Genomic DNA, 20113 nt, shown 5'->3' on the forward strand with positions numbered 1-20113 from the left:
AGAGCCCTTCAGTTCTGTCCCCTCATCTCATGTCTCACTTTTCCCAGGTGCATCCATCACAGGGGACAGTCAGGCTACAGTCACAAGGCCCATCACATGGGTGGATGATCAGATGCTTTGGATAAAGAAGGTGGGGTTCCATGTGCTTTCTGGGAGCAAAGGGGACCAGGAGCCGACTCTACAAGGCAGCTTGTTCCTTAAGACACACAGCCATAGGCCCAGTGACCAGGGGACCACACAGAAGAAAGGAAGGTTAGACAAGGCTGGATTGTTGAAGCTGCTAGGTCTGGAGGAGAGCCTAACTTTGACTCAAGTCAAATGGAAGGGTGAAGGAACACAAAGAGAGGCAGGGCATCAGCTTACATGATGCAAAGCTACACATAGAGCCGCCTGGCTTTCCCCACTGCTTTTGGTAGGGAGCAGGGGTCATGGCCTCAGTGCCAGGGAAGGGCAAGGGCCTACCACCCCCTCCTTCCCAGCAGTCCCTGGGGCCTCAGACTTGGGGTGGCTGAAAGTGCTGAGGGCCAGGCTCCTGGGCCGGGCCGGGTTCCTAAGAGGAGAGTCAAGTGGGAAGCTTGGGGCCTGGAAAGCAGGGATGTGGCCAAGGCCCCAGGGAGAAGCACAACATCAGGACTGGTGAGAGAGGCCCTGTCATGTGGCCCAAGAGATGGCTGCACTGTGCTCCTTGGCCTTCATGCGCAGTGCAGCGATGCTCGAGGTCTTGCGGTCTGGCTCGCCGTTCATCTCGTAGCCATTGAGGCTCGGACTGAGGCCAGCTGCTCCAAACAGGCTGCCCATGTGTGTCTGGCCCACGTGGCTGCCAGCCCCAGAGACACTCAAGAAGTCGGAGACGCTGCTGGCCCCAGAGCCAGGAGGGTGAGCATGAGGGGACATGCAGGCAGGCACTGGATCACAGGGGACCACACAGGCTGGCACTGGTGAGGCAGCCCCATTGTTGCCAATCCAGGATGGGTTCTGAATCTAGGGACAGTGAAGGAAGAGATGTTATAGACCAGCTAGGAGGGCAGTGGTATAGAAGGGGCTCTGTCCCCTTTTACCTGCCCATCTTTACAATGAAACCATTCTTAGGTGTCTAACATTAAGGATACCCAGGGAGTTGGATGTGAATTTATGTTTTAGAATTTCAGTTCTCAGAGTAGATCCATAATTGACAGTAACAAGGATTGAGTTTCCATATGCCTCAGGTCCAGTAAAAGCATTACTCTGGATCAACCTGAGAACATCTTATTGGGGAAGGGGTCATAGACTCTGGGCTTGCAGGTAGGGGTGATATGGGGCGTCAATGTGGAAGTAGGCATCTGAATGCTCCCATAGGCCCACGTCAATCACTAAGGCTCTAAGAAAGAACATTTGAGGCTTCCCAACTAGCCTAGCAGTGAAAAGGTAGCCCTAGCCCCTCGGTGGGGTTCAACTACACATTTTCTCTTCCACTGAAATGACTGCCATTCATTTTCTCTTCCCACTCCCCCCCCCCACTTCTGGCCTCACCTTCCTCTGCCTTCTAAGCATCTCTGAGGAAGTAAATCTGGGGTGAAGAGGTCCCTAGGAAGGATGGACTATGCTCCTCTAAACTGTAATTCTAGGTTATCAGTTGTTTCAGACAGGTTTCTCCTAGCCTACCCACCCCAAAGGTTTGAGAAGAACTCAAAGAGGTCTTTAAAAGCTGGGCACTGGTCCTCAAGAGCCGCAGGGACTTCTAATGGTCCCAAGAACTGCCTGCAGACTGATCATGTCCTGTTCCTGGCCCCAGCATGTCCCAGAGAGGGGACAGTTTGACTATCACCCCCTCTTGGAAATGGTATAGGACCTGGAGTCTGTGGGGCCGATGGGAGAGACAGGCAGGGTCTCTTGATGGGAATGTCCTTCTATATACATGTGTGTGTGTTTCTCTTATTGATTGATGGATAAAACACTGTTTGGCCAATAGAGGCAGGAAGATAGGTGGGACTAGGAGACAAGGAGAATTCTGGAAAAGGTAGACAGAGAGGCGCTGGAGAGAGACACCATGTAGAGACCAGGAAGATAGATGCACCAGGCATTCTCTGGTAAGATAAGGCCATGTAGAAATACATAGGTTAGTAATAATGAGTTAATAATTTAGACAGAACTAGCCAATAACAAAGCCCTACTCATCATCCAACAGTTTTATAATTAATATAGTATCTCTGTATGCTCATTTGGGGCTGAAGTGGTGGGACCTGGCAAGACAAGAAAAATGCCAGCTATAGTCTCTTGTTGGTTTCTTCCCTCTAGCTGAGCTCAGATAGCAGCGATCAAGGGCAAAGAGTGAGAGTTTGAGGTTGGCCCTGGGAGGACAGAGGGAGAGGGAAAGAAAAGCATTAAAGAATGTGACCAGAGCTGAAGCTGATGTACTAGATACCCACTTAGCCTCACCTCTGTGGCTGCCCTCTGACCCTCAAATCATGGGGGAGCTGGAGGAGGTACAGAGCCAGCCCAGGTCAGGGCTGGGATGGACAGAGGTTGTGTGACAGTATCACACCAAGGCACACTTGGGGTCAGTGGTGCTATTGGCTGCTGGAGAGTCTCAAGACTTAGAGCTGGAGGCAGAGTGCCAACAGGAACGAGGCATGGGGGGTCAAGGGCAGAAGGAGGCCATGAAAGAGGTATCAGGGGTGCACTCAGTCAAGAAGACATCTGTCCAGGAGCTCTGTGTACCTGACATCACTCACAGAAAGTTCCTGGAGAAAAAAAAGGAAGACAGCAGGAAAATGCCTGAATGTCAGGCCCATGCATGCTACCTTCCAGAAACCATGACCTCTAGACCTTATAGCAGTGTTATAGAAGAGCCGAAGTGGACACTTATATCATATCCAATGTATAAGCAAAGAAGCTGAGTCATAAAGAGTTGGAGACACACACAAAGAAAGCAAGACTAAGACAGAGGAAGCTTTGTCCTGGGCCCAGATCTCTATATGCATGTCAACCTAGTCACAGGCCCTTGAGATCACAGAACATCCTTCCTTAGGGTAGGTATGCTGAGTAACACCCAACACTCTGAAAGCACCTGGTCTTCCCCACTGTCATTTCTTTCCCCAGAAGAGGAAGACACTGTCCCAACATTCTAGGTCTCCCACAGTCGGGGAAAGAGACCTGGGGTCTCTGAGCCTAGCCTGATGGGGGATGTTCTCTCTCTTTCTCTCTCTCTCTCTCTCTCTCTCTCTATATATATATATATATATATATATATATATGTATGTATGTATGTATGTATATATGTATCTCTTATTGGTTGATGAATAAAACACTGATTGTCCAGTAGCCAGGAGGAAAGTATATGAGGGGCTACCAGGCAAGAAGAAGGCTAGGGAGAGGAAGGAGAGAGAGGGCTGCAAAACAGTAACATGCAGGATTACAAGTAAGCCACAGCCTCGTGAAAATACATAGATTAATAGAAATGGGTTAATAATTAAGACAGAGCTAGCCAGTAAAGAGTCTGAGCCATCAGCCAAATATTTTATACTTGATATAAGTCTTTGTGTGTTTATTTGGGGCAATGTGGCTGTAGGACCAGGTGGGACAGAAATCTCCATCTTCTTCACTAGCCCTCTTCCCTGCCCATCAGTACTGGGGTCTAGGGTCAGAGGAGACAGCCAAGCAGGAGGACTTACCTGAGCATAGTTCTCAGCTCGAGTGAGGAGGGGCAGCTCATAGGCTGTGGAGAAGTGGGTCCGGACCTGTTGCATCTGCCCAAAGCGCTCCCTCTTCCGCCACTTGGCCCTCCGGTTCTGGAACCAAACCTACAGGACAAAGCGGTGGTCACAGAGCTCAGGCCTTGTTCTCAGGCAGGGAGCACTGCTCCCTAACTCCACCAGCCAGGCATGTGCATTAGGGGTAGAGAGAAAGAATAAGCCTCCACCTTCCAATCATTGGTATAATAACTAACCACATAGAATTGCCGGCATTGGGAATGCTGCCTACACTGCACTGACCATAAGTGTGATTTGATGCCTAATTGCCTAAGCTTCATATTCTAGAACAGGCAAGTGTTGCATGTATATGCACACACACACACACACACACACACACACAAATGAGGAGAGAGAGGAAGAGGGAGAAGGAGAGAAAGAGAGAGAGAGAGAGAGAGCACAAGCCATTGGTTATCTGTCTTCCTAGCACTGTGTATAAATCTGCCGAGGGTCACAGACCCTAGGAAGAATCCCATCAAGCTATGAAGACCATTCTAGAAATTTCTTCTCTTGGCTAGTTTCACACAGTGCTGAAGGCTTGTGGCTCTCTGGGATCTGTCTATAGATGCATATCCAGAGTATACACATCCCTGTATCCTTTTTAGAGAAACCAAGTCTGCTCAGAGCTGCCTTTAGGTGATGGTGGGTGAGGCCTTCTGGAGTAACAGTGGTCAGGAAAAGATGTGTGGAAACAGGAGCTAGATGGTGGAGGGTGCATACACAAACCCCCTATGGGGGTTGCCCATAGGGAGGTGTCAGTGGGGGTGACTGCTGAAAATCCTATACAGGTTGACTGATGCTGGCCATTGGCTTGACCAAGCACTCAACCAGGAGAGAGGTCTCTGAGTCAGAGGTAAGTGTGGAGACTCTAGTAGGGTAGCTGAGATCCACCCAAGACATGAAGATAACGGCAAGGGCAGGCTGCTACTCTGGGGCCTTAACTGGTTATAGTCAGAGTAGAGGATGCCATCAGAGAGGGTGAAAGAGGGAAATGGTGGGAAGGGGGCAGACCAGTTGCTCCTTAGAGAGAGGTGCCAGCAGCTTATTCAGTACCTTCCAGTGGGCTCTGTGGATTCAGATGCATAGAGGCACAGCTCAGCAATGTGTGTTCAGTCTGTGGCCTGCAGGCCACATGCTCCCCCAAGACAACTATAAGTACAGTCCAACACAGAAGTGTAAACTTGCTTGAAACACTTTAAAATATATATTGATTTTGTAACTCAATTGCATGGTTCTTGATCATGAGCTTTGCTTATGACAATGCCCTATTGCAATGCCAAATCATTGAACAGGTCTGTTCCAAGGTGGTCACGACTCAGGCTGCTCATTTTGGGTGGAGACCATGAGAAAGACGATATTGACAGGCAGGGCAGAAGCTTTCCGAGCCACGCAGTCAGCTGTGCTTCTGGGGTGAGACCAGAGTAGCCTCTCCACTGTCTTGCCTGGGAGCACCCAGACTCCTTGAGAACCATGGCAGAGGGATGGGCCTTCCCCAGAGGCTGCAGCCTGTGGGGCTTCTAGAGTATCTTTGAACAAAAGGGCCTGTGGCAATGCCTGCACTGCCAAAAGCCTCAGTGTTCTCTTCCTCAGAATGGGGCTGATGTCTGGACTGAGGTCTCAGTAGAGGTGGTGCTGTGTGGGGACAGCAGATGGGAACACAGCATGAAGTTTCTAGAGCACTCAAGTTGTTTGTTTATGGCTCCTGACCTCATTCTCTTGCTTTCTGCAGAAAAGTGGTCAAAATCTGCAGATGCGTATTCGTTAGTGTTAGGCAGCGAAATTGGGTGCACTTCCTCTCCAGCTCACTTTCCCATTTCTAATCTGACATACACACACACACTTACACACAAAGCTATCTATCTGCTCGTATGTACACACATATGTGCACATACATACACACAGAGTGTCCTTCCTGTGACCTCCCTGGAGAGCAGCCCTTTCCAAGGCTCAGGGTCTCAGTCCCTGCCCCAGATCCTGGGGGAAGGGTAATTTTACTCTGGGGTGCAGGCCTGGGATGCCCACTGGGAGAAAGGAGCACATGGGGGCTCTTCTGCGCAGTGAAATGGGATCCCCCTTTATCAGCGGCTGCAGTGGGGGATGGGGACAGGATGAAGGAATCAATCAGAGAAGGTTGTTTTCATTTCATGTTTAATTTCCTGCAGACTGAGCTCAGCCTTCCGCTCCATCCTCAGCCTCCCAGGGTTTCTGGAGAGGAGGGGGGCGCTAGAGGCACCAAAATATACACTTTGACTCCTTCCTCTCTTTGGGGGTGGGGCAGAGAGCTGCTGCTGTTGTGGAGGTTTTGCATCCATGTGTTCCGGGTTCCTTCTGTGGTGGGGATATAGTGGTGGGTGATGTCACTGAGGGCTGTGAAACCGAGGACCCAGGGATGCCTGGTGTCTGGCAAAGGGACCTGGAATAGTGGGGTGAGGAATGGGATATAGCCATATAGCGCTTGAGGGAGCCCCATTGTCTAGGAAGGGGCAGCCAAGAATATTGTTTGTGGGAGGGAGTAGAAAAGGGTCATGGAAAGATTTATTTGATGGAGGTAGTGGGAGGTGGGGATAGAGTGGAGAAACTCAGATCAGTGGGAGCAGGCCTGCTGGGGACATCCATCTCAGGGTGGTCCTTTGTCCCTATTCTTGCCCTGGGCCTGAGGCCCAGTCAGCTGAAGCAATTAGCCTGGCTGGCTGTCAATGTCCTCCCATCTTCTAGGAGTTCACATGGTACCTGGTGGTCCCTCTGTGCTCCAATCCACGTCTCTGTGTCCTCCTGTCTCTGACTCCCAGCTGGGCCTCTGGGCCTCAGGGCTATGCAACCACAGGCTTGTCTCTACAGTCCCCAGAAGAAGAGCTCACCGAGGTTCCCTCTGTGCTTCCATACTACATGTCGCTCCCAGGACCACCCCGTTCCTGGGGCCACCCGGGCCTGGCCCACTCAGCACAGGCCTCTCTGGAGGACCAGGCCGTTCAAGGAACCAACTGTCTTGGAGGAGGCCTCTCTAACCGCAGCCCATCTGGGGCCAGGGCGGGGTGGCCCAGGGCGGGGAGGCCTCAGTCTCATTGTCTTCAGACACCAGCTGTGGAGATTGGAATCCCACACAGCAAAGAGAGGCCCTGAAGCCCCCTGGAGCAGGGCCAGACCCCAGGCTGCTTCCCATGAAGGACCATCTTGGGACCCCCCTCATTGCCCCCTTCTTGTTCCCGCCATCACTGTGCACCAGGCACCTGGCTTGCCACCAGCAGAGTGTGCGTCCTGAGAGAACTCCACAGAGACAGGCAAAACGTTCTAGTACATCCCTGCACACTACTCATTCCCACCCCCAGGGCACTGCCAGGCACAGAGCTCAACCCAGAAGTTTGACGCACATGGAGATCCCACCCACTCTGCTGCTTTTATACAGAGACAAGACTAAAAACAATCTGGCATGTGCTGGGAACAGCAAGCTGAAGTCAAAGAGTATTGGCCTAGAGCTGGGGAGTCCTGGGTTCCAGGCTCAGCACTGCCTCTGCATCACTGTTAACTCTGGCCACTCAGTCACTTCCCACATCCAGGCCTTTTTCTGCATCAAAAGATGGTGTGGTCTTGCCTACGCTACCATTCTGTAATTCTGTAACCTTCCTATTTGGTAGGAATACATTTGCTCATGTATAATTTGTAATTTCCCCTATATTTATATATCTGTATTTGTAATTTATCTGTAATATGTTTATATAGCCTGTAATAATTTGATAGATAATAGATTAAGGTTTCCCTTTCAACCTTGGCTGACAGGAAGCTCAAGGCTGAATTTGGACAATAATGAACCTTACCCTGGTAGGGGGTTTTCATTTGTTTGTTTGTTTTAACACAATCATCTCATTTCTTGACACAGTTTCTGATTTTAAGCTAAAATCAATCTCTAATTGTGTATTTTTTTTTCTCAACATTTTGGAACTAGGCTTGTGTATGTCTGTGTGTGTCATCAAAGCAATGACCTGGCTGTATAGCGGTAGCCCAGAAACACTTGCTCTGTATTGTCGTTCTCTGTTTCCTGCTAGGTGATTCTTGATCTTAGCCCTGGACACTCAATATTCATTTGAGAAGTGTGTGTGTGGCTTGCAATCACACAGGGACAAACATATAAGCAGAAAGCAAGTGTTTACCCCATGCCAACATGCTACCTACTGGCACTGTGGGCTTGCAACCAGTCACCCCTTTCTCTACCCCTCCTGCCCTGGTCCCAGTCCTGGACTGGAGCTGAGGCTGGATTTGGGAGCTCAAATCTTAGGTAGGTGAGGTCTCATGGGGCATAGATGGCTCTGGCATGGCAGAAAGTCTCAGCCGCTCCAAAGTTCTTTGTCAAACCATGAGACTAAAGCATGCCCTGTCAGATACAGTGTCTAGGGCTGCAGGCTTCCTGGTAACCATTTTGCATTTTCTATGTACCCAGGTTAAATGGCAGACACCTCAGTGTATTAAACAGGACTTGGTGAAGCTGATGGGCACTCAACTGACGCCTCAGAACCACCAGTAGAATAAAAGCTGTTGTGTCCCACGAATCTGACCGGGATCACAGGACTCTTTGTCCTGACTCCCTGGGGCCCAGACCACAGTTCTGTGCCAATTCAAAAGAAATGCTCTCTTGGAGTTGTTGAGATGGTTCTCTCTGTAAAATACTTGCCATGGAAGCAAGAGGATCTGAGTTAAAATTCCTAGAACCCACTTAAAAGAGTCAGGTATGGCGATATGCACCGGTGTCCTCCAGCACTGGCAAGTGGAGCACACAGGAGACACAATGGCTACTTAGTCTAGCCAAATCAGCAAATTCAAGGTGCAGAGGAAAAGAGACATCTTCTAAAATACAAGATCAGGAGCAACTGAGAAAGACACTTAATGTCCACCTCTGGCCTATACTCTCTCTGTCTCTTTCTGTCTATCTGTCTCTCTCTCTCTCGCACACACACAAACACACACACACACATATGGAGAGAGAGAGAGAGAGAGAGAGAGAGAGAGAGAGAGAGAGAGAGAGAGAAACCCTCTCTGCTCACATGAATCAGGTTCCTGCCTGCTGAATAGGAACCCTCATGCTCCATTCTTGTCATGCCTTGGGTGGAAAAGCAACCTGACTGTGGAGATGATTTCATATTAAACTGAAGCTTGAGTACTAGTGTGTGGGCTTGGCCATATGTGCTTTGGCATAGCGGCCTTTCACTTTCTTTGCTATGATTTCCTGCTGAGGGGCACACCCTCTGAGCAAAGCAGGGCCACTGGGCTATACATACTTGTTGCCTTTGTTGCTCAGCATCCCGCGTTCTCATTGGTGGAGACATAGAGTGAATAGGTGTGGCCCAGGCCTATAATCCCAGGGCATGAAAGGCAAGAGGGTCAGTAATTCAAGGCTAGCTATGGTTACAGAGTAAGATAAAGGCCAGTCTGACTCTATCTTAAAAGCGACATAGGTGGATAATCTCTCATTTTAGGGGCAAGAGAATGATGTGATAAGTCATAAAGACTATCCAGAAGAAGAAGCAGGACAAGTGGAAGAAAGTGGTCTGTTTTGATTGTGGGTTTAGTTATAAAGGGCTGTATGCAGTTTTGTGTGGTGTTTAGCCAAGTTGAACTGGATTGATCAGTACTCAGTTGACACACTGAGCTCTACTGGGTTTGTTTGAGCTGTTTGGAGCTGTGTTTGGTGAATTGAGTTAAATTCATTGTTTGGTACTGTGTTGAATTAGGTTTAATTGTGTTGTGTTGAACTGGGTTGAACTGAACTGTATGTGCTGAATTGGGTTGTATTGGATGGTTGGGTAATGCTGGATTGGATAGGGTTGGGTTGTACTAGGTTGAACTGAGTTGTGAATTGTGATTACAGTGTTGAGTGGGCTGCATTGGGTTGGGTGGAGTTATATTGGGCTGTATTATATTGGTTTGGGCCATGTTGCACTGTGTTAAACTGAGCTGTACATGATGTGCTGTGTTGTTTTACTCTGCTGTGTTGTGTTGCATTGGGTTGGGTTGTAATGAGTTTAACTGAGATGTATGTGGTGAATTGCATCTTATTGAACTGGCTTATTCTGGATTGCATCATATTGAGCTGGGTTGAACTGAACTTGTGTCCTGAGTTGTACTGCTTTGAGATAGGTTGTCCTAGTCTGCACTCCTCTGCTCTGGTTTGTGTCAGGCAGTGATTGGGCCATGTTGTATTGAGTTGTGTTGTCTGGGGTTGAACTGACCTCTGTGTATGGTGGAATGCACTGCACTGAGTTGGCTGTAGTACTGGCCTGTATTAAGTGTGCTCTGCTGAGTTGGGTTGAATTGGGTTTGGGTAATGGTGGTGGTAGGGCATTGTATTGGCCATGATGGCCAGGAGTCACCTCAGAGGAGGCATGTTGATTGAGTCCTGAAAGATGTAGGAGCCAACTATCCTAAACAGGCATGGAACTATACTATTCTCTGCTTCTACTATGGAGCTGTGAATGTCTGTGCCTTATTCAACTGCAGTCAGAGAAATGGGCCTCCCAGAAGAGACCTTCCATCTGTCCTTCTGTTAAGGTAGCGGCTTCCTCCTTCCTTCACAGGACCTCCCTCTTGTGCCCCAACCCTGCAGAGCTGAATATAGTGACTGAGCAGGTATACTATGACTGTGGAAGGGGCTTTAGGGGTGGCCAGATCCCCTCTTGGCATGGTAGGCCCTCCTGAGGTGAGGAAAACCTGGCATAGCCCATAATAATCAGTAGATCCCAGCTGAAGCTGGAGCCCAAGACCGGGAAGGTCTTGTGGGTCCCCTGCCTGTCACTCCGGCTGACCTGCACACGGGCCTCGGTGAGATCGGTCCTCATAGCCAGCTGCTCGCGTGCATACACATCAGGGTAGTGTGTCTTCTGGAAGACCTTCTCCAGCTCCTCCAGCTGGTAGCTGGTGAAGGTGGTGCGATTCCGCCGTTTCTTGCCTTTGTTGCTCTCAGAGTCGGTCTTTTCTAGGGGGCTTGGGATGTCAGCGCTAGCCCGGTCCTGGGGCCCCTTGGCCCCTGTCTCCTTCACACTGAGGTAGCTGTTGTCCATGCCCACGGGTTCAGAGTCAGGGGGCAACTCTGGTTCACCGAGGTTGCTCTCTTTGGCTGAGGAAGAGAAAGGAAGGTTAGAAACTTGGATCCAGCAAGGGAGAGGGGAGAACACTTTTCCCTTACAGAAGCACACAGAGTACCAGGTCAGGGAACTCAAATTTCATATCCTAGATTTTCACCAACATGCTGGGTGACTTTGGGGCAAAACCTCCTCTCTCTCTTCCTCAGCAGCATCATACTTAAGTGGTTCCCTTCTGGCACCAATGTCATGTAGCTCTTGGTTTGCTTGTCTGACCTGTGAGTGAGACTCCTCCCCTACAGCCAAAATCTGGGCATGGACCCAGTCTATCTGACACAATACTGGGGTTCCCTGGAAGAGGAGAGAAGACTTCATCCCTGGAAGAGGAGAGAAGTCTGCCACAGTGAACTTGGTGGCAGAGAGAAAAGACTAGCATTGATCGAGGCACACAGTGTGTTCCCCATGAGCAGAGAAACCTTGGAGACTATATAAAGACTTTAGTGTTGAGAGACCCACTGCTCAACCTCCACTCCACTGGTAATACTGGTCTTACTGCCCACAGAGGGGCTTTTAGAAGGTGAGTATCACTTGGGCATGGGTGCTTGCTGGGGTGCCTTTCACTAGCAGCAGCTGTCACTGTCTACCACAGCTGTTCAGGCCCTCACCTCTGAGGATCCCCTCTTTGGGACCACAAGGAATCCTCACAAACACAGTTCCCAGTCTAGGCCTTTACTGCTACTTGCTGACAGACTGGGACACCCTGGGTAGATTCTGGGAAGCTCAGAGCTACAAGGAACAAGTCAAATCATGCAGGTCAATGTTGGGGAGGTGGAGACCAGGCTAGGAGGGTGGGAGCTGCTGCTCACCCATCCATCTGGGCAGACCCACTTGCCTGTCTATTGTGGAGGGCTCAGGGCCTGGAATCCAGGGCTAGGCACCAGGGTGTGTCTGCCACATCTCTGGCTCTACAGGTCCATGTTTCTAATGAACTCCTTTGTGACTCAGTTTCCCCTCTGTAACTTGGGGGTGAATGAAGATACCCACAGAATATTCCTTATGGTTTATAGGGGAGGTTAGCCACCTAGTAGACTAGCTGTGGAGCCTTCCACCATTATTGGCTCCTACTTCTGGTCTGGCCTTGCAGGCTTACAGGCCCTGCCAGCACTAGAGGAGTATGACCCCCCAGGACAAGTCCTCAGTGAGAAAAGTCCCTGGGGTACAAGCACATGTATAAAAGCACTATAGGATTGGAATCAAACATGTATCCAAATGTGTGGAGCCCCTTTTTTGGCCATATTCATTATCTGAGACCCGGGGAGAAGGAGACAGGTTCAAGGTTCAATGAGAGAACAGTTAAATGAAGTGTGGAGGGAAAACCCTCAAATACACTTACAGCCATTTACAGCCAGCACCATCCATTCTGGCCATCAGCTGCCGCTTCTGGAAACAGGTCATGCAATTTGCATTCAAAATCAGAATGACACTTCTAGCCTTGCTCTTCTGATGCCATCCGGACTGGAGATGGGGGCTGACATTTCAGGGTTGACAGCCTCCCTGTGCATACTAGGGAAGGTGGGAGGGGCTTTTTGCTTCTATCAGTTCCCCTCTAACTCTGTAGCATTGAAGAAAGAAAGGAGAGGGAAGTGCCCAGAAGAGGTCTGAAAGCACCTCCTGAAGGGCCACTCACCATGTCAATGTCACAGGGTGGCTGACCCACCCAGAGGCATCACAAATGACAGCCATGTGAGCCTAGCTTATACAGTGGGCCTGGGTGACAGCATTGTGTGAATTGCAGCTGGCACAGCTGGGCCAAGAGCTTCCAGCAAAGATATTTATCTTCCTGGCAGACAAATAAGTTTTATGTTTTGGGTTTTTTTTTTTTTTTGGGAAGAAATCCCACCCAGCTCACCATAAATAAACATTCCTCTTGTGCAACTTCCTGACAGCCAGGCCAGGGGAGAAGGACACCATCCCTCCTGGCCTAACCCTGCCTGGTCCCTAGGCCCATCCTTGCCCTGCAGACCCTGGTAGTGTCTTCAGGCATCCAGCCTGGAGCTGGGATCACCCCATGGGAATGAGGGCCAGTTGAGGGCAGTTACATAGAAACCAGGGTTGGAAGAGCCAGCCCCAGCTTCTCATTTAGACTGAGGGAAAAAAAAGAACACTCCTTAATTATGCACAGAACACAGCCTCCTGCTCTGGGGACTGCCCTGCTCTCTAAGCATGGATATAGGACCTGTTTCCAGGGAAAAGAAATCCAACGCCTCTCAGCATCCAGGAGTCCTGCCCCTGAGGACAGGGGGCTAAGATGCAGTTTAAGTAACCCTCAGTATGGAGCTACTTCTTGGCCTAGCAGGAGATGATGGCAGATGGTCCAGTCTTCTGATGAGAAGTAGGGTCCACCCCTGCCCACATCCAGCTGCCCACTGGATCAAGTGAGTGGGAGATGGGGAGACAGCATGATTGCTATTGAGATCATAGCCCCAGAGGGAGATGCCTGCTCTGGGCCTCAGTCCATTTTAAGAATGTGTATGTATTCAGATGCACATGGGGGTCAGAGGGCAGGCTCAAATGCTGTTCTCAGGAGCCATCTACCAAATTCCTGGATGCAGGCTGCTTCACTTGTCTGGGACTTGCTGTTCCACTAGGCTGGCTGGATAGTGAGCTCCTGTGTTCATCTCCCCGGTGCTGGATGGCAAGCACATCCCACCATGCCTAGATGCTTTAGATGTACTCTTGGGCTCTAACATCATGCAGGTATGGCAGGCACTTTACCAACTGAGCCATCTCCCCAACCCTCAAGGTAATTTTTTAAAAAATTGTTTATTTTATCTGAATGTGCATTACATGACTGCCTGGGAGTTATAGAAGGTTGAGAACTACCATGTGTGTGCTGGGAATTGAACCCAGGTCCTCTGTAAAAGCATCACATATCCTTAACCACTAAACCATCTTCCTGGCACCCCCCCATCTTTTCTTCCTTTTTTTTTCTTATTTTTTTTTTTTGTTGTTGTTTAAAACAATTTTTAACTTTAAGTATATTCTGGTCATATCCCTCCCCTCCCCCAAGTCCTTCAAGAGCCTCTCCCATCTCTATCCACCCAATTATATGCGCTTTCTCAAAAAATAAACAAAAACTCAATACAACTAAGAAAACACTACCCAAAAAGAAAAAAGGAAGGTGGGAGGAAACACCACCAAATTATAACTAAATAAAAGCACACACCACAAAACAAAACAAAAAACAACCTGTGGAGTCCACTATATGGTCATCAACTACTCCTGAACATGAGACCTGCCCTGGAGGAGTGGATATACCCAATGTCACTTCATTAGAGAAAACGTATTTTCCCTCTCCCAGAGGGTGTAAACGACAGTTCAGTTGTTAGCCTTTACCCTAGTCAGCCAGTCCACTTTGATCATTAATTTTCTTGCTTTAAATGCTGAAGCTGGCTCCCTATTTTAGACAATAAAGGAAGACTTCTCCCAAGTTCTGTAGCCATACCTACCTTCTGAGAAGGACAAGCTTGATACCCTAAGGTAGGAGACTCTCCCCATCTATCTACAAGCTCCCTCCACCTGTGGCCCCTGAAGCCAGGCCATTCACCACTCTTAGCCAGTCCATATTTGTCCTCTGGGAATCTGGTTCATTGTTTCTGGTCCATCTTGCCAGGGCCCGTCCCCAACCCAGCCCCAGGAACCATGGGACACAGCTTCTCTGTCTGTAATATGGCATCTGTCTAACTTGATGGCTTTGGCTCCCATTACTACTGTCCATCCATGTGACCCTCAGTAGTCAGGTTCTGTTTGGATTAGGTGGGGTCCAGTGATGAGGAGGGTAGCACATGGGGCCCTGTGTAAAGCCAGTCAAATGATGCAGAGGAGCTGGCTAGGGAAGTGGCCTGGGTAAGGCCTAGCGTATTCAGGATCCTGGCATCCTTATCAGTGAGGTGGGTCTAAAGTCCCTGGCTCTACAGTGGAACTCTGCTTACTCCTGACTAGTGGAGACCATTGTCCTCCATGGTTCCCCACAACCCTCACCTCTGACCACCTGATCAGAAATCTTTCTGTTCGGGTGGCCTGCAGCTGCTTCCTCAGGAACCTGCCAACCAGAGCCAGAGCCAGCCCTCTATCCTCCACTCAGCTCTCATGGTCTGGGGTTTGCTGACTAGCTGTGAACCAAGCCCTCAGTGTCTGACTCCCTAGTGGAGGAGCAGTGCCCCAAGGAGAGCTTCTTGTCATTTGTCGTATCTTAGCTCATGCCAGACAGGCCCAGATAGGCCACAGGGAGAGACTGTGGAAGAAGAGATGAGTCATGGCCAAGAGACACTACTGTGCACACCTGTGTGCCATGGTCCCACTGCATACTAGCAGAGAGTTGCTGCTGAGTAGATAAGGGACCAGGCGTGAGTCAGGACATGAAGAATCGTGCAAAAGCATGCCACTTTCAAGGCTGATGGCTCACATGACTGGAGGCGACTGAGGGAAAACAGGTAGAAGAAAAGCTCAGTTGAACCTGAAGAGACATTCCTCTCCACACAGCGATCAGGAAGGGAGAAATAAGCAGGACTAGTAGGGAGGGACCAGCATCTAAGCCAGTGGTTCTCAATTTTCCTAATGCCGAGACCCTTTAATATAAGTTTCTCATGTTGTAGTGACCCTCAACCATATTTTTTTTTTCAAGACAGGGTTTCTCTGTGTAGCTTTGTAGACCAGGCTGGCCTCAAACTCACAGAAACCTGCCTGCCTCTGCTTCCTGAGTGCTGGGATTAAAGGCATGAGCCACTACCTCCCAGCTCATAAGATTATTTTCATTGCTACTTCATAACTATAATTTTGCTAGTAGTTATGATTTGTAATGGAAATATCTGATATGCAGCATATCTGATATGTGATACCGGTGAAAGGGTCGTTCAGTTTCCTGCCCCCAAAGAGGGCGCAATCCACAGGTTGAGAACCACTGATCTAAAGCATCATCTACTACCTACCAGATAGTAGCTGCCTCTGCCTCAGACCATCACATTGCACAAGAGAAGTGGCCTCTGGAGGCACCAGTTTGCCCAGTTGCAGAGGTCCTTCACTGCCCTGTGAGCCCTGCATTGGAGGAGGCTGAGCAGCAACAGAGCCCAGCTTGAATCCAAGCCACCATTAGCAAGGCTCTCTTTTCCCCTTCAGGGATGCCCTGCATGGATTCTAAACTGGCTGGTTGTTTTCCTTCCCAAATCAGGGAAGGAGCCTTTTGTGGGTGTGTCTCAGGGTCAAGGCTTCCTTAGTCCATCCTCCCCTTCCAATGACTTGGGACTCACTATGTAGATCAAGCTATCCTCCAGCTCACAGAGATCCACCTGCATTTGCCTCCAGAGTGCAAGGGCAGGCAACCAGGAAAGGGGAGATAAGGAGTGACCACCAGTGGACGTCCAAAGTAATGCCTGATCCCGAAAGGTCTTCCCTCAGTGGTGCCGAAGGCTCTTGAACAATCTGAGACCAGTGCTATTCCCATGACTGTTTTTGACAGGTAGGGAGCTGGAAGCAAGAGCTTCCAGGTGGGCCACAGACCTCTCCTGGGAACCAGCTGTCCCAAACTGGCCCCATTTGGTGTTGACCATTGGGTTTCAGCTTGTGAAACCAAGAAAGTGGGAAATCCATATTCATGCCCTTAACCTCTACCCCCTTGTCCTTGGTCAATCCAGTCACACCCCTCCAGTCTAGGATCATCCAAAGCTCTTGAGAAATTTCTGTAAGTGTGTGTGTGTGTTTCCTTTCTTTTTTACTGTGATCGTTTTGGAGAGCACATTGGGAGCTTCTTGTGCATCTGTCTGTGTTAGAAGATGTGAGCCCCAGGGTATGGGCACCAACCAGCCTGCAGCTGGGGATGGGTGTGGGGCACATGTTCCCAATTGTCTGGAGGGAGACTTGTGAGTGTGCAGACGTGTATAGTTGTGTGTCAGTAGGGATAGGTGAGTGTGAACCTGGATAGAATGTGTGTGTACGTGTGTGGCTGGGCATAGGCAGTGCATATGGAGTGAATGACTACAGGGGCTGAGTAATTTTATCCTCCATGGTTTTGATTACATCTATTTTCCCTCCAAACATCTGCTTTGTGGGGGACATGCCGCTCGTTCTGTTCCCGGGTGAACCGGCCCCACACACCCTGTGGCGGAGTGCACAGCACCGATGTAATCTCCTTAAACAAAACAGGCCAGCACAGGGCTCTTTCATGCTATTTAAAGGGCACTGACTAAACCCACCGCTGTCCAAACAGTCCTGGGGGGGCTGGGGCAGAGGCTAAAGGTTAGCCATTGATCACATAAATCCTCACCCCACCTCATCTGCCCCTGGGCTCTGTCCAGAGGTCTTTAGCTTAGCAGGCAGCTTGGTAAAATAATGCCAAAGGGGAAGAAGTACCCAGGCGACATGTCAGCAAAAACAGACTGCATCTGTGTACTCGCTCTGGAGGCTGTGAGTCTGGAGGGGGGGAAAAGAGTGTGCTGAAGAGTTATCAGGCTAGTTGGGGACAAGGTACCTCATTCTGAGCACCCTCCAGCCAAAGAGCCCTAGTGAAGAATGAAAAACACAGACTAGACGAGGTGGAGGGGGACAGGCGAACTAAATAGATTGAGTGTCCTAGGATATGGGCACTAAGGGAAAATACTGAAATCTGCACTGGGCAAGGAGTTTGTGTCATAGGTAGTGTTCCTTTAAAGTGGAAGTTTATTTGAACAGGCAAACTCAACAAAGAAGACACATGGATAGCCAATAAATCTGGGGACAGGCAGGCGACCATTACTACTACTGAGCACAAATGAAAAGTGGGGTGAGGTCCCATGATGCTCCACACACAGTGGAGATACAGAAATAGGAACCAGTGGTGCTGGTCAGAGATTGCAACAGAGTCCGAAGTTTCTTACGTGATTAAACCTACATTCAGCCCTGGCCCCAGCAAGCCCTCAGCTCAGCAAATGCCCTAAAGAAATGAAGACTCATTTGTAAGGGGCAGAGACCCAAACCAGACAGCAGACACTGGTGCTGTGTTTGGCTTGAGTGTCCCCAAAAGGCTTGTTTGTGTCATGTGTCAGAGGCTTGGTCCTCATCTGGGGTCTGTAGAGGGGTGTGGCTTGGTCTTAGATGCTGGGGATGTGTCCTTGAAAAGGATTTTGGGACGCCAGTGTCTCACCCTTCTCCCTTTCTACTGGCAGCACCTTCTGCATCATGCACCTGCCATGATGAGCATCTTCCCAGACCCAGAACAACACAATCCACTTGTGCTGTGAATTCATGCTACAGAATAACAGCCCACTGACGTGCGAATTCATACTATAGAATAACATTTTAGCACACAAAGTGATGTTTATCTCTGACAAAGAAATCACTCTCTCTGTAACAGCTTTGGCTATTCTGGCACTCTCTTTGTAGACCAGTCTGGCCTTGAACTCACAGAGATCCGCCTGCCTCTGTCTCCCAAGTGCTGGGAATAAAGATGTGAATTACCACCACCTGGCCATAAATCTCTTTCTGACCAGAGATAAATAAAAGTGCTGGAAAGGTTTTGGGCTAGAACTGTTGTGGGAATTAATTTCTCTTCATAGATTTTCCAAAACAGTAGAACCCTTTTTCTTTTAAACAGATTGTCACGAGCATTTTTGTCACAGTCGCAGAAATCTTAGTAACACAACAAAAGTCCTTTAGTAGTGGAATAAGATAAGCAGGTTGAGGAACATATGGTGGAATAGCATTCAGTAATGAGATGGACCACTAATACAATAATAATACAGGGGAGTCCTAGAAGTGCACTACAGTGTGTAAGAGAACCAACGTAAAAAAACACACCCTGTGTGGCTTCACATGGTTATGAGTTTGGAAAAGGTGAAAAATACAGAGGGCAGATGGTTGGCTGTCAGGATGGCGGAGGGAGGTTGTCGTTGACAAGGAGATCTCACTGGGGTGAAAGACTGTCCTAGGACTGTATGTTTGTGCCCTGTGATGGTGGCAATGGGTGCATAAATCTGTACGAGGATGCATTAAAATTCCACAAATTTACACCAAGCTTTATTTCACACTATGTTATTTTTATGGTGTGAAAAACTAAATAGAAAATACAAAATGATATTGAACATAATTTTATGTCCTTAGACCTTCACCCCAAGTCCCACTTCAAGGGTCTTAGTCTAAAGAAGCAATTAACAATGGACCCAAGGAGAGAACAAGAGACAAAGTTCATCAGGCTGTTGTCTTCTGTATGGAAGAAAGCTGAAGTTGATCAAAACAACCAGCATAAAGGGCATTCTTCCCATATGTGGGTGCTGTGCATTCTGTAAGCCTCCTTGTTGGCATTTAACATGAATTATTGTGCATTTATCTGTTTGCTTATTTTTCCTTTCTTCCCATTGTCCCCCTCTCTCTTCCCTCAGAAAGCAGGGATCTTTCTTCACCCCTTCCTCCCAATGCTTAGTATTGCACGAGGAACACAGTAGCTGTGCAATAAACATATGATGAATGAATGACTGAAACCTGTGTAGAACAGAGCTTTGACAAGTAGAAAGATGTGCATCTCTGCGAAGCTTTGGGTTGATAAAAAGTGGGACATCATGGTGTGACTACCATTAGAAACTACTGAAAGCATACCAGTAAGTTAAGTATATGGGCTTTCCCCTTTGGTTGTCTGTTTTGTTCTGGGTGGCTTGAAGTCCCCTTGTGTTTGTTCTGTGGGGTCAGGTAAAGCTCTTATCTGAAGCAGAGACTGGGGTTCCCAGTGAAGCCTGGGCTGACAGGAGCTGACACTGCTGTGGGCTTATGGGAAGTGAGAGGCCTGTTTGGAGTGGGATGGGAGACTGTAGCTTCAGAGAAAGGCCTCCTGTTATGTGGGGAAGACACTGTCCACCCAGCTGGGCCCTGATGATCTCCAGGCCAAGGCCTCTGGTGACTGTTGACTCCCAAGGCAGAGGGCCTTGCTAGCTCCCAGAGGCCTCATTCAGATGCCAAATACATGACAGGATGTTCCTTGAAACAGTGTGTTAGTAACAACAGTGAACACCTTTTAATATAAGAATAACCCAATGGCCTGGGGAGATGGTTCAGTGGGTAAGGTGCTTGCTATGCAAGCAGGAGGACCTGAGTTCAAGCCCCAGCACCACAGATGCAGTAGCACAGGCCTATGATCCCAGCTCTGGGAAGGCAGGAGGATCTCTGGGGTTCACTGACAGGCCCACCAGCCTAGATGAAGAGTCATTTCCAGGTTCAGAGAGAGACACTGTCTCAAGAAATAAGGGAGAGAACAATCAAAGAACACACTCACCTGGTAACAGCTTTGGCTTTCCACAT

General features: G+C 49.0%; 1 protein-coding gene across 1 annotated transcript in view; it reads right to left on the reverse strand.

The window, feature by feature from the left end:
* Positions 1 to 345: 345 nt before the first annotated feature.
* The window catches only part of Alx4 (ALX homeobox 4), a 37937-nt gene continuing 18169 nt past the window's right edge, over positions 346 to 20113 (reverse strand). Inside the window, exons 2-4 of the mRNA XM_051184125.1 lie at positions 10520 to 10830; positions 3651 to 3779; positions 346 to 981 (exon numbers count right to left, since the gene is read on the reverse strand). Coding sequence (XP_051040082.1) covers positions 652 to 981; positions 3651 to 3779; positions 10520 to 10830 — 770 coding nt within the window. The 3' untranslated portion in view covers positions 346 to 651. The remainder of the gene's footprint in view (positions 982 to 3650; positions 3780 to 10519; positions 10831 to 20113) is intronic.

The sequence above is a fragment of the Phodopus roborovskii genome, unplaced genomic scaffold (assembly GCF_943737965.1).
Source record: "Phodopus roborovskii unplaced genomic scaffold, PHOROB, whole genome shotgun sequence".
NCBI classification, from domain to species: Eukaryota; Metazoa; Chordata; class Mammalia; order Rodentia; family Cricetidae; genus Phodopus; species Phodopus roborovskii.